This window comes from Ceratosolen solmsi, unplaced genomic scaffold (assembly GCF_000503995.2).
Source record: "Ceratosolen solmsi marchali unplaced genomic scaffold, CerSol_1.0 scaffold27, whole genome shotgun sequence".
Lineage (NCBI taxonomy): Eukaryota > Metazoa > Arthropoda > Insecta > Hymenoptera > Agaonidae > Ceratosolen > Ceratosolen solmsi.
In genome coordinates, this window is record NW_011948426.1 from 2,689,730 (window position 1) to 2,703,741 (window position 14,012).

At 38.1% G+C, this 14,012-nt stretch overlaps 3 protein-coding genes across 7 annotated transcripts in view; 1 reads left to right on the top strand and 2 right to left on the bottom strand.

Annotated features, from left to right (window-relative positions):
- The window catches only part of LOC105363314 (kelch-like protein 10), a 6,516-nt gene extending 4,264 nt beyond the window's left edge, over positions 1–2,252 (bottom strand). The window contains exons 1-4 of the mRNA XM_011500981.1: positions 1,900–2,252; positions 1,601–1,821; positions 645–976; positions 1–46 (exon numbers count right to left, since the gene is read on the bottom strand). The exon at positions 1–46 is cut by the window's left edge and continues 68 nt beyond it. Coding sequence (XP_011499283.1) covers positions 1–46; positions 645–976; positions 1,601–1,821; positions 1,900–1,941 — 641 coding nt within the window. The 5' untranslated portion in view covers positions 1,942–2,252. The remainder of the gene's footprint in view (positions 47–644; positions 977–1,600; positions 1,822–1,899) is intronic.
- Positions 2,253–3,049: 797 nt separating this feature from the next.
- Positions 3,050–4,837, top strand: RpLP0-like (ribosomal protein LP0-like). The gene is made up of 4 exons (XM_011500739.1): positions 3,050–3,235; positions 3,344–3,648; positions 3,759–3,995; positions 4,542–4,837. Exons 1-4 carry the CDS (start codon positions 3,208–3,210, stop codon positions 4,671–4,673), a joined length of 702 nt encoding a protein of 233 aa, XP_011499041.1. The 5' UTR covers positions 3,050–3,207; the 3' UTR covers positions 4,674–4,837.
- A 1,246-nt stretch (positions 4,838–6,083) lies between these two features.
- Lpin (phosphatidate phosphatase LPIN) overlaps positions 6,084–14,012 on the bottom strand; it is a 25,729-nt gene continuing 17,800 nt past the window's right edge. For 2 of the 5 annotated variants that reach the window (XM_011500742.1, XM_011500741.1), the window contains exons 8-14: positions 13,265–13,453; positions 11,394–11,921; positions 10,954–11,053; positions 10,408–10,747; positions 9,644–10,147; positions 9,333–9,436; positions 6,084–6,976 (exon numbers count right to left, since the gene is read on the bottom strand). In XM_011500742.1, coding sequence (XP_011499044.1) covers positions 6,835–6,976; positions 9,333–9,436; positions 9,644–10,147; positions 10,408–10,747; positions 10,954–11,053; positions 11,394–11,921; positions 13,265–13,453 — 1,907 coding nt within the window. In that variant the 3' untranslated portion in view covers positions 6,084–6,834. Of the gene's footprint in view, positions 6,977–8,963; positions 9,054–9,332; positions 9,437–9,643; positions 10,148–10,407; positions 10,748–10,953; positions 11,054–11,393; positions 11,922–13,264; positions 13,454–14,012 lie in introns of all 5 variants that reach the window. The other 3 variants (XM_011500744.1, XM_011500743.1, XM_011500745.1) reach the window with 3 other exon arrangements.

Consider the following 14,012-nt stretch of genomic DNA (forward strand, 5'->3'; position numbering starts at 1 on the left):
TCTTCCAGATCACGGCAGAAGTAGTGCCGAGCGAACTTGTAAATGCCTATCGAGGAAATTTGAGGGTATTCGCGAGCATGAGGTGTGAGAGAAATAATGAGGAAAATGAGATCGACGTCTCGAAGCTTATTTGCGTCGCGAGACCCAGACGCTGAGGACTCGATGCGAATGAAATTTTCCATTTTTATTACCATTAGTAATTATCGTGACGAGATATTATTATTTACCCAGTCCAGGTCCACGGGATCTCGATAGCAAAAAAGCTTCCAATGATTAAGGATTATCCGCTGCGATAAAATATCACGACAATATCGACGACACGGATATAAGAAAATTATCATAGGAGAATCGAGGGAGCGTGAGTTCGTGGATGGAGAAGCAATGATAAAGGAGCATCGAAGGAATTCGAAAGCTTGGGCATTTAATTGTCAATCGCGTCGATAATTCTGTCGATTATCGTAGCGTTTGACAGCAGAGATTATGACGGAAAATAGCGTAGCCGCCAAGCATTCGTTGGTTAAAGTTCGTAGGATGAAATCTCGAAAATTAACGCTCCATCCCATACTCATAAGCTCGCAGCTCAATTTCCCAAAAGTCTCAAAGTTGCCGTCTCGAGGCAGATATCGCTTATCCGAATGTCATACCCAAGCAATTGTCGGGTTTGAGCTCGCCGAGCAGAAACTGACAGCAGAGTTGGACGAGACCAAGCACCTGGAAGCGGTCGGCGAGGGGCAGGAGGCGCTCCACGTTCTCGGCGTTGACGCGGCAAGAGCCCGTGTAGGCGTAGTCCAGTATGAGCGAGAAGACGTCGGCCGGGGCGTCGGGTATCACGAGCTCGGTCTTGGCGCCGGGGTTCAGGCAGCTCGTGAACAGAGCTTTGAAGTAGGGACTCGCTGCGGAGAGTATGGCCCGATGTACCGGGAAGATCCGCTCGGAGCTGCACCGTATCGAGCCATCGCAGAGCTGCTGCGTTGACCTTAATCGCGATCGCAGGACATTAGGAGTTGGAAGCAGCGGACGCTACGTGGTGGGTTTTGCCGAACGAGAGTCCCGCTACGTCGAGATAAACTCGCTCGTTCGCTTATTGCCCAAAATGGCCGACAGCCGAGCCACTACTTAAGACTTAAGCAACTAAGTTGAACCGAGTTTACTTATGCTAGGAACCCCATTCCAATATCAATTGGTCAACAACTCGTACTTGTCCCCCCCCCCCTTCACCACCACCACCTTTCTTTTTTTCCTCTTTCATTTCGGTTATTATCACATTTTATAATTATTCTTTCTTTCTTTTTTGCTTTTTTTGTTTGTATCGCCTCGCACTTGAAAGTAAGTGGCGATCTTTCCTAATCAAATAGCTGCTCGACTAAATTACGTCCGCGTTATGCGAACGGAATTCAATCGGTGCAAAAGGTGAGGGTGCGTTAGACTTGGCCCCAAAGTCAACCTGTCCGACTAATAGTTCGCGACCTAACCTCCTTGGACGAGAGGACGTAGGGGCGGTATGGCGGTATCGCGGTATCGCGGTATCGCGGTATCGCGAGGTACGATGTGGGGTTGGGATCGCAGGGGATGGTTAGATGAACATCGAGACAACACAAACCTAAGCTCCGACCAGACGGCCGGGAACTGAGCGGGCGCGTAGTTCCCGGGCAGGCAGACGCATCGCTGCCGCTGCCTCCTGGGTAAGCATGACTGTTGGCGCTCGGCGCAGGGCTGCCTCGGCCTCGGCTTCTGCTGTTCAGCCGCGCGAGTCCTCCGGAGCTTCATCGAGCCCGTCGGCGAGAGCCCGGCCTCCATCGTCCCCCGGCCCGACACACGGGGCTGCGCTAGCGCGATCATCTTTATTTTGCTTTGTCGGGCGACACGGGGCCCCCAGCCCCGTTGGGCATCATTGCTCACCTGCGGGGGCGGTGCGAGCGGATCCTCGGAGAGCCTTTTCATAGTACGCGGGCGGCTCCTGGCTAGCTATGGGGTTGGCGATTACACTGGGCCTATTGCGTCACGTCGTCGGTCGACCTCGGAAGTTAGTTGGCCCGGCGGATGACGTTTAGCGCGAGTCGCGCTGATTCGCGCTCTTTTCTTTTCCACAGCCGTGAATGCCGTCAACGGTGGTGGCCTGTGTGTTTCGTTTCACAGGCCGCCCGCCAAAACACGTTTTCGTCACTTTAGGCGATTGCAGCGGAGAACTGCCGATCGTTGGGAGGGCGCCGCACCTCGGAAGCTCCAGGCCTCCAGTCTCTGCCAAACTCATTGATCACATCCATCGTCTTTTCGAAACAAACAAGCAAATAAACAAAAACAAAAAACAAACAAAAAACAAAAACAAAAACAAGCAAACAAACAAGCAAAAATAGTTGCTGCGCTCGATAAATGAACAGGAAATCGGTGCGCTTATTTCGCTCGCATTCGACCGCTCGAATTGTAAACTCGTGAAGTCACGATACCAGTTGACTAACAAGCGTCTGGTGAAAGATAATGATATCGTCCCTCCCCTCCCCTCCCCCCCCACCCCCCCCCCCACCCCCCACCCCCACCCCCACCCCCACCCCTCATTTGTTTTTTTTTTATTTTTTAAAGAGAGTTGCAACGTCTCTAATTCACTATCGGACATTGCACGTAACGAGCACTTCGACATGGACATCGTCGATGTGGACGGACGGGTGATAGACACTTATTGAAGACACTTATTTAAGTGAAGTTTAATGATAACAAAGGATTATAAAGCTCTCTCGTGCGTAATTATAATGATTGCTTAAAGCCCGTACTCGTACGTATATTAAATGTGTATTTTACTTTATTAATTTAATTTAATAATTTGAAATTTATTGAGTTATCATTATATTGAGTAGCGAGTGGCCTTCCTGAAATTTCATATATATACGATATAAAAATGAAAGCTATGGATTTATCTCTAATGTTTAAATATCTTTGCAAGACATAATTAGAAAGAATGGATTTCTCAGGTACGATCGGCGATAATCTCCTCCGTACGTCGACTACCGTCTACATTTCGCCGCCATTATTCAAACTTAAATCCAACGTAACCTAACCCCAAGCCTTCCCCTCGGCAGACACGACTTTGGCTATTCAATGACGTCCAACACGTGGTGAAGCCATTTATTTATGCCGATGCGTTTACTACGCTAATTACATAAGGTTATTAAATAATATATATTGGTATTTAATTGACGAATAGAACTATTGAGAATGCCGAAATCAAAGAGGGATAAGAAAAGTAAGTTTTACGATTTTGTTAAGCTACCGCTGTACGCTCGTAACTGTATTTATCCAAGACTTGAGGTTAATGTCACTTGCATTTAATACAACTGTTTGTTGTTTACAGTTTCACTTACGAAAACCAGTAAAAAGGGTTTGACGTTGAAGCAGCACATAATTGAAGATGTTAGGACGTGCGTGGAAAAATATAGCACCATCGTCTTATTCTCTGTACATAATATGCGAAATAATACGCTGAAAGAAATTCGAGGCAAATGGACGGGCAGTAGATTTTTCTTTGGCAAAAATAAAATTATTGCCCTGGCTTTAGGCAAAAGCGCTGAAACGGAGATTGCGGATGGTATATCAAAACTTGCGTCAAAATTATCAGGACAATGTGGCTTGTTTTTCACAAATGAAAATCAGACAAATGTACGACTGTCGTGTCCACTACCAATTGACGTAGTTTTATTAAGGATTTGTAATATAAGTTAGTCGCGTATTAAAGAAAATGTAATTATAGTAGCCATACGAAATTTTAGGTATTAAAGTGGATGAGAGATTACGAGCAAACCGATTATGCACGTTCAGGGTTTCGCACGTCTGTAACGATAGAGTTGCCCGCTGGACCATTGGAGGACTTTCCACACAGTATAGAACCGCATTTAAGACAATTAGGTATGCCTACGTCATTGCAGAAGGGAGTGGTAACCCTTGTAAAGGATTATACCATTTGCGCGAATGGGCAGACCTTAACGCCCGAGCAGGCCAGCATACTTGTAAGTGTATTCCATAATTATAAATAATTATATATACTATATATATGCTATTGGTTCTTTAAATTAAAAAAAAAATGATAGAAGCAAAGAAACAATAGAATGTCAATCATGAAATTCTCCAGAGATGCGCATTATTGAAAACAAAGTACCTTAAAGCAACTCGGTTTATATTTCACATATTTATTTCATAAGTACAGTGGTTTCATAATAAACTGCTAGTTAAATATTTTTGTTAATTGAAAGTGTTGCGGCGCAGTTATCCTTTTTTACTTTTTGCAATGACATCGTTTAACCTGATTTTTAATGATATTTTATTTCAATTTCATTTAACCATTAAAGATGTAATACTTACGTTACACATATTCTATGTTATTTAATATTTTTTATCCGTCGAATATTTATATTATATGTTTGATTTAAAAGAAATTGTAATCTTAAATGTATTTGATCATGAAGAACGCCCAAAAACTTAACGGTCCTATTAATTGTTACTCGTTTCTATTGCAATATCCTTATAAAGCAATAATAATATGTGTTTGTATTTAGAAACTTTTGGGACATTCCTTGGCCAAATTCAAGCTGACTCCCCTAGGAGTCTTTACAAAAACTACAGGCTATGAAAATATTGCTGAAAATAATGAAACGAAAGAAAATGAAGAAAACATAATGGAAGAATAGACGTTAAGAACTATTTTATAAGGAGTTATAAAAATATTGTACAAAAGTATGCTCATGATCTTATGGAATGCCTTAAAGTGAACGTACATAGTCATATGGATGACTTAACTAAGGTTTATAAAATAAAATAAAACTTGTATAGGAACTGAATTTCTTTTATTTGTAAAAAAAGAATATTGAAAATTGTAAAAAAAGAAAAAGAAATAATATAACTAAACAATAACAAAATTGTCTCTTCTTCAAAAGAAAAACATTCGACTGTATAAGAAATTCCTATTGTACATAATTTGAAATTTACATGACGGTGGAGTACTTAGTTAGACTATAGAAATTCTAGGAACGAATTTTTTCTTAAACTTGCACAGATTCTCATGGGTACGCTTATGGTTGGTTAACGACATAAAACAACTAGGTACTAATCGAGCACTGTGTCGAGGTAACTGAAATATCCAAAAAATGTTATTATCTTCCATTTTAAAGCAGCGACTTTTCGATTTTAATAAAGCACATAGTATAATTTTTTGGATTAAGCTCTTGATCGATCGTTACAGTGCTACACTGAATTTCTTTTTTTTTTTTTTTTTGTTTTGTTTATTTTGTGTTATTTTTATCTTATTTAATAATCTAAATTTATTTGATTCTCGACAAGTTTTCTTTGGTACAACACTTAGTTATTTTGTAATTTATTGAAATTTCTTATAGCTTAAAGAAAAAATGATGGGAGCTTGTAATCAGAAATTACCGCTCATACTTCATCAATTTGATGAAGATTTACAAAGTTCGGTTAATAAATTATCTTTTAAATAACGACATAATATATAATAGCATAACTCTACTTACATAATTATTAATGAATTATGAGAATTTTAAGTTGATTTTTGAAAATAGAGTTGAATATACGTTGAATTAAAAATACAGCATTAATGCGAATGTATACAAGATGGTGATTTTTTGTTATATTAATATTTTTTTGTTGTTGTTTTGTTTTTGTTTTCTTAATAAAAATATAACATTGAGAAAATTGTGCAACAAAGAGTAAAACAAAAGTATTATATAAAAAAGAAAAAAAAATGTTTGCTAAAAATTGGTAAATGATATACTTTTATATATACTAACGACGTGGTACAGAAACGAAAACAACGATAATCGAACAAATAATTTCGTACGATTTAAATTTTCATCTTAATGTACAGTAATACACGAGTATACAAGAGCAATAACGACAGGAAATTTAAATACATATACATATTCATCTACTTAAAACTAATAAAAATATAACATTTCATCGAAGCTTACTATTTATCCTTGTCCCAAGAAACAGACATTTTGGAATGCTACCGCGCGCGCGCGAGAGAGAGAGAGAGAGAGAGAGAGAGAGAAAATAATCATAAAATCTAAGAGAGACTATTGATAGTCATTTATCTTGTTATTGTTGAATTCACGGTATTTATAACATAGCTAACTCATTTTGCTTATTATTGTATCAAAATCTTAATTCAATCAAGCTCAACACCATCGTCATATCATTTATTTTATTTTTTTGTATATTTCTTTTTTCATGTTTATTACTTTTTGATAAGCTTAATAAACGGATTAATCACTGAAACATGACGCACATTATCTATATATCAAATACGAAACATTTACACATAAGTCAATTAGCGAATCACTGACCAGGACTAGAATCTTTCAATCGTCACTTACATGAACAAAATATCATTAACTGTTTCACAGACATGCGTCGATCGTGGTTATTTCTATTTACTGGTAATACTTAGTGTTATTATCACGTGAACGATTGCAAAAATAAAAAAGAAGCGGAAACAGCGGGAAAAATCAATTGAAAAAGTAAAAACATCATTTTGCTCTTGGCTAGTTTCCGATTATTTTTTTGCATCTATCTACTTATCTAAGACTACTTGATTTATTACGATTGGAATAAATTTGTGAGATATTATACATGTATATCATTATACTTTTTAATAATTTGAAATAATTCAAAGAATCTAAGGAGTTTCTCCTGACTTGCCGTTCGCAATATTCTTGAAAAATCGCTTTTCGTGTTGCCCTACATGTGCAATTGAACCTTATAAAGCTACGTTATATTATTTGAAGTACAAAAGTCGGGGTAACACATATATTATCAATTATCGTCATTGACTTAATTTTGCACATCGAGCGTTTCCAGTTTCGGCAATTCCTGAATGGGTTCGCGCCAATAAGCGAAGTTGCTAAATTCGTCGGCTGCGTCTTCACGAAGTGCCGGGAACATATGATCAACAATATAACTCATATTTGAGTATCTGAAAAAAAAAATAATAATAACTTATTTAATCAAGAGCGTAATTTTGGGATTGTTGCGCAAGTTTATTTAAGCAAATTTTTATTTCGTGATGGTTAACCAGGTTTGTTATACCTCTTTGCCAAAGCTTTTACGTTGCCAGTCGATGAAGAGTTGTGAAAGTATTTATATGAAATAAATTTCATAGGTACACTTTACGACTTTATTTAGCCAAATAAATCAATGTTTAGTTAAGGCTAATTCCAACGAAAAATATATTAATCGATTATTCCTTTTTTTATCGTTTTTTTTTTTTCGTTTTTGTTTTTTTGTTATTGCGAATTAATATTGTTTAAGACACGTTTAATCTATGTGTGAAATAAATTATATAGTTTATTTACAAAAAGAAAAGAAAAAAAAAATGTTATCTCATTCGATAATAACATAATTAAAGTCGAATCCCTTTTATAATTTTCCATTTAAATCACGCGTTAAACTTAAAAATAAGATACAAAATTTTAAATTACCTAAAATTTAAAAAAAACTTAAAAACCTAAATTAATGACTTGATAGAATAGTAATAGCAATTTTATTAACATTGATACTTGTTTATAATGAATTTTATAAAACATTTCTTTAGTTATCGTTATATAATCGATATCACTATTAAAACGTTTTTACATCGTCAATAGACTCGAGGATGTTATTCCAATAATTACAATTTAAAAATTGAAATATTTACAGTACTAAAGGTATAGGTTGAGTAAGGTATACTCTAACGAGACACAGCAATGCGCATAAATTTAAATAGCTACTTAATTGGATACGATTATTAAAATAATCCGAATCGGCTGGGAATAGAAAAAACTATCAGCGAAAATTCACAATTCTTTTTATATAATCATTATGAAAAATAAAGTACCAAAAAACTCTTTAAAATTAATGATATTATCACAAGGAATATAGAAAATATTTTTTTTTTTTTAAGAATTTGAATTATTGAATTGATATTTTTAATTTTAACAATATGTTCATTCGCAATATATTGCTTTTAACGCGGTATATTAATTAAGTTTTTTTTTTAAGTTTTAATGATATTAATCATTAGTGAGATGAAATTTCAACGAAAAATAATTAAGTTTACTACTTGTGCATTTGCCAAAGTGTGCTTCTCTAACGAACCTGGAAAACTTGAGATAATGTACCGATTATGTGAGTATTGAAGTTTTTTTTTTTTTTTTTTTTTTTTTTTTTTTTTTTTTTATAAAGGAGCAGAATTATGTAACAAAGCGCATTAGTATTGAATTGAACTCATTTTGTTAAATGATGATAAATGAGATTGTTTAGAAGAATCTATCACTACTCGTAAGCTAGCTGTCTTAACTGTAAACTCGGTTATTCAAAGAGATTGAAGAGAAAGTTTTGTTTTTTAATGCAATATCAAGCAGCACACAGCTGATGCAAAAACCTAGAAAAAGAAAAAAAAATCATAGCGCACAGACAAAAAGCAACTGCGTGTTCGTAATCATAAATTATTTATGATTTGTTAAAATATTTTATAGATTCATCAATAGGCTTATAATTATCCATGTCTTGTTTATGCAGTACATTCGACCGTTAATTAAGTAAGATAATGCGTATTAATAAAAGCTAGAACGATACTTGGAAATTTTAGCTCTTCCTGAGTCGTATTATTTTGTAACGAAAACACACACACACACACACATACACACACACACACACTTTTGTAAAAGCAATTTTTAATGATCTCGTCGATTGTCGCTTGTAAGTCTAAATAATCGACAAGCTTCTAGGATAAATTAAACGAGCTGGCTTAACAAAAATTATAATTTTTATCGTTAGTCTGATTGAAATATTCGATATAACATTGGGAGGAGACGATTGTAAATTATCGAGTTTGGCCGTTTATACTGCAGAAGATGAGGAAAGACATGATAATCGGCGAAAGTTAAAGAATTTTACGATTCATTCTGGGAACTCTAACATACGGTCATGGGCTCAACGGTGTTGGATAAGATTGTGGTTGATTTGGCAGCGGTGGGAACAAGTCGTCCACGATATTACTCTGAGAAAAGTAGCTGTAATCATATAAGCAAAAACGGTCGTTTATCAAGCGGCAACTTATCAAAATTTCGGTCAACGAAAATGTGAGAGCTATAAACGTTGATCAAAACAGCGCTTGAAAACATCTAAATTGCGATTGAAAGAAAAAAATGTAAAAGAAAAACGGTACGTCTTTGCAACGATTAAAGATTATTAAATAACATTGGATGGTTAAAGAGGTTGATATTATTATAAAAATGAGAATCGCTGAATTATTCCATTAGCGGTTATGAAAATGATGCCAATTTACTTACGAAGATTGGAAGGTTTGAGTCAATTCGTGCTTTAGCTCCCCGCGATGATTAATCGTGAAGATTCGAGTCGTTGGAATCCCGACTGCTCTGTAAGCCCAAACATCCTGGGAAGGAAAATATTAGGTGATTATCGTGTGAAAGTCAACTATAACGCGCGGGCTGTTTAATTTTTAAACTCGAAGCGAGCTTTTATCACGATCTCTCTCTCTCTCTCTCTCTCTCTCTCTCTCTCTCTCTATATATATATATATATAGAGAGAGAGAGAGAGAGAGAGAGAGAGAGAGACAGACAGAGACAGAGAGGCTCTTACGTTTATACGGTTGCCGTAACCGGCGTAAAACGGCTGCGAGCCCTCGGCGAACAGTGCCTTGATATCGCTCAAGCAAGAGATCTTAAATTCCTCGGGCTTCTTCTCGATAACTTCTCTGTGAAAGGCGGAGATCAAGCTGGTCGGATTTAGGAGAAGCGGGCCATCGGGTAAGGACAAATCGCCCTGCTTGATGCTCTTCAGGTATTCCCGGGTGACCCTCGCTTGTCCAATCGCCCTCGCTGACAAGTACAGTAGCTTATAGCCGTTGTTTTTGATTTTCGTGAAAAGCTGCGCGACACCCGACTGGGCCCAATCCTTCCCGACGATGGGAAGTATGTGCCCGAGCACGTCAGACTTGGTGATCGTACCGTCGATGTCGGAGATGACGATCTTGTCGTCCCAGCGCCATTTGTAAATGAAGCATTTGCACCGGGTTGTGCCCTGATAAGCCGTTGTCACGCTGAAGACCACTTCGTTCACGCCTTCCTTCAAGTTCAAGCTCGCCTGCGCACAATAAAACGAACGAAAATTCTTTCTCTTATCCATTACCAAGCTCATGCTGTTTTTTTTTTAAAGGAAAAATCCTCGCGCTATCTTAACGTGCCACTAATGGGCTTGGGGAGCTAAGGTGGATAAAAAAAAAAAATCGCCGAATTATAAAGGCCGTGCCTTGGTGACCTTGGACCCCAGGCGCTTACACGCTTACACATACGAGTTTAAGTTTAAATAGTTTAAGGTATTGGTGATAGTAGGGATTGACTCACGATTTGCTCGGAGGTGAGCCTCAGAGTCTTCCGGTAATTTTGAGTGCTGCCCTCGTAATGGAGTCTCTTGGGTACGGGAGCTGGAGGAGTGATCGCGCTCAGTTTCTTGGGGCTTAGGGGTATGTCGATACCGGTGCGACTGCGCTGCACCTCCGGGAAGTCCACGTTTCCAGCACTTAGGTTCTCGGGGTCCAAGTCCTTTGGGAGGTCGTGCAATGCAAGCTCGAGCTTGTCCTCGATCGCGTCGCTAAAATTCACGAGCGATTGGCTGGTAGTTAAGCTCTCCAAGCTGTTTGTCATGTCGATGATGCGCTCGTCGTTAACGTTTCTGTTCTCGTCGCTGGAATGCAAACGCGAGGGACCAAATTAGGTACGGAACTCCACTCCCAGGTTATAAGTCGTCGCACGTTATTACGACCGTAATTTATTCGCCTCGTGATTTACTGACATTTATTGTTAATAATTTTAAAGACAATTTCATGACGTTGACGGTAAGCGAAAAAGCTACATTTCTTAAAACTACAATCAAATATCATCATAACTTACCTAATATCTACGGTAGTCTTATTATCCGGAACGTTATCTTTACAAATAAGCGGTTCACTGTCGTTCAATTCACTTGGCGTTTCAGCTAAGATTTCGTCATCTGTAAGTGGAGGACATTAATAATGGTCGATAAGTAAGGTTGGGTCATATTATGGTCGGGTCATATTATATCGAATTCTATAATTGACGGAAGTAACGACAATAGCGATGAGACGAACATAACAATTACATGTGCATAATAAATGATGTTTGGACTTTCTTGGTTTGCAGGTGGCTTGCATTTTGCTATCCAATGGATTCGCGCAAATGGGCTTTGATCATCTAATTAAATGATTATTGGACCGATAGGCAAATTGAGTTTGCTGATGCAGTGTCGATTCAGCGAATCGTCGGGTGGAAGAGAAATTGCACCCGATTGTAAAGATAAAGCCTCCACTCACTTTTGCCAAAACTCGAGTTCGGGGACTTCTTCGGTGGCTGGCTCGAGCGTCTCCAGGAGAACCAGGAACTGTAGCCACCGCCGGTGGCGCCAGTCTCGGTGGCCTTGGAGTCGCTCGGTCTCTTGCCCCCGTCATAGAGGCTCGAGAGCGTGGCCCGAGGCAGGTGCCTCTGGAACGCGGCGAAGGTCATCACGATGGCGCATGCGGTCGACCAACTGTGGAACTTGCCGTTGACCTTGACAACGAGATTCGGATTCTCGAAGATCTTGGGATCGGCGCAGGCGTCCTCGTAGCGCAACACACCGCGCTGGAAAGCTTCCTCCGTGAGCTCGTGCTCACCAGTCCCGAGGCCACCGCAGAGCGACAGCGCGACCTCGATACTCGGCTCCAGGTGCTTCGTCGTCGACTCGTCGAAGTCGCTGTCGAGGGACTTGGGACCGCCTATCGCCCCCTCCACGCTGTTCGGACTCTGGGGGAGCGAGGGTCCGTTGCCCGATTCCGCGTCTTCCTCGTCGCCCGTCTTACCACCTGTCGCAACATCCGAGATCTAGGATTTAGAGGTGGCAGGCCACGCGTGGCTTTCCCAGCCAATTCATAGCGCTTCGATCGTCATCAACGCGCTTTTCCATAAAAATTAAATGTTTTTAAGCCCGTTTTTTTAGCTCTCGAAACAATGAGTTACATAGTCTCTAATGAAATATGCGTCCTTTCATTCGGACATTTCGCGAGAGCAATCGCCGTTTTATAGGATCACATAGCACCATTTAACACAAGCTTGGGATTAAAAAAAAAAAACATAGTTAAATTACAAAGCGATAAAAGCTTAGATAAGACCGAGATGAACCATCGACACAATTCGGTGTGAAATAAGTACGACGAGTGGCAATGAAATTTATTCAACAACTGCTACTAGCACAAATAGATGGAAGTGAAATTTTAATATAAATTGGTTTTACGATAAAAAGTGAAAAAGATTACAGGCATAAAGTGAAAAATAATGATCGTTATGCTCAAAGAGAATTACGAATTTTATACGATATCAATCAATGACACGCTCGATCAATTTACAAACAATTAATTTTTTAAGCTACACTCTCAAATCTTAATTATTTATTTAATTATATATCATGAATAAATAATATTTAATCAAGTACCTTTAACAAAACAATCTAAATGGTTTTACGATAAAAATATAAATTGCTCGTACCATTGATTGGAACAGTATATTTAACAATTATGAAAAATTTGTAACTTATTTGATAATTATCTGTTAAATTTGTATTTTTTTGTATAATACGATTTCAATGTACTACATATACTTGACTATATATATATATATATATATATATATATACGTATATGTATCGTTAGATACACACAGAAGGATAGCAAGTTTTCAACCCTTAGCTGTTTCAATGAGATCTTAATGCAAAGAAAATAAGAAAATTATTAATAAAATATTTTGTTGGCTGTAAATGCTCGATTACATTAGTTTTATTCACATAATATTAATTCGGCACATACGCTGCTTGAATTTCATACGAATTCGCGTACAAACAGAAATTAATGCTTTAATGTTTACATATGGTATAAATTGAATAAAAAAAAAGTTATAACAAACAGTGTAATATGGAATCAGTATGAGAAAAGATTATAAATGCATATAAGCAACTAAAAGCTCAAGATAACTACAATTCAAGCAACAAACATCCTTGCAAAATGAAGACATGAATGATAAGCTATGACGAGCGCGAGAAAAGCCTGAATTTACGGGACAACAAAAGTAATAAAATAAAAAACAAAAATGTATTTTAATGCAGATTAATAGTCTAGTTGCTTGAAATTCCAAAGCAATGGGAAAGTTGTGATACCTTTAGTCGCGTTACCTCCCGGATTACGATGGGACGAGGGGAAATACAGAGCCGCGACCTCCGGATCCAGCTCGTCCGCATTCAGATCACTCAAATAAATGCCCTCCGATTCCGGGTTGTGTCTCACGCGCGACGTTTTCTTCATGAACGAGAACATTCCTCCAAGCATGGACCGACGTGCTTCGGCCGCTAAGTTTTACAATTTCAATCACAAGCAGTTAGTTCGTTAATGACCGTAATGAATGTCGTACGTGTATACTACGTCGTGTATGTATTTATGTGCGTTTCTTGCTTTCTGTTGTGTAAGTCTCTCTCTCTCTCTCTCTCCCTCTCTGTGCGTGCGTGTCTGCGTGTAACGGGGTGCGTGATTGCGTGCGTGCGTGTACGTGCGTCGTATGTATTTATGGGAAGTTTGTATTCGTTCGTTCACGATGACAAGAAACTTTACCGTAATAGTGATGACTACGTCATTTTTATGTTCTTTGTGGTTGTGGTGTTTTTATTATAATATGCATTATTATTTATCCCGTTATTTTTATCCACTTTTGTCAATAAAATGAAAAGAATGGATGATAATGCAAGATGCAGTTGCGAGCGAAGAAAATGACATTGTTATGGTAAAAGATAAAGAGGAACTTTGATTTTAGGAGCCTCAATTGGCGATTAATCTTAAATTGAATTATAACGTTTTGATTCATCTTTACAATTTACTTTATAATATTGTATTCGCTTTTTATTGGCAACATAA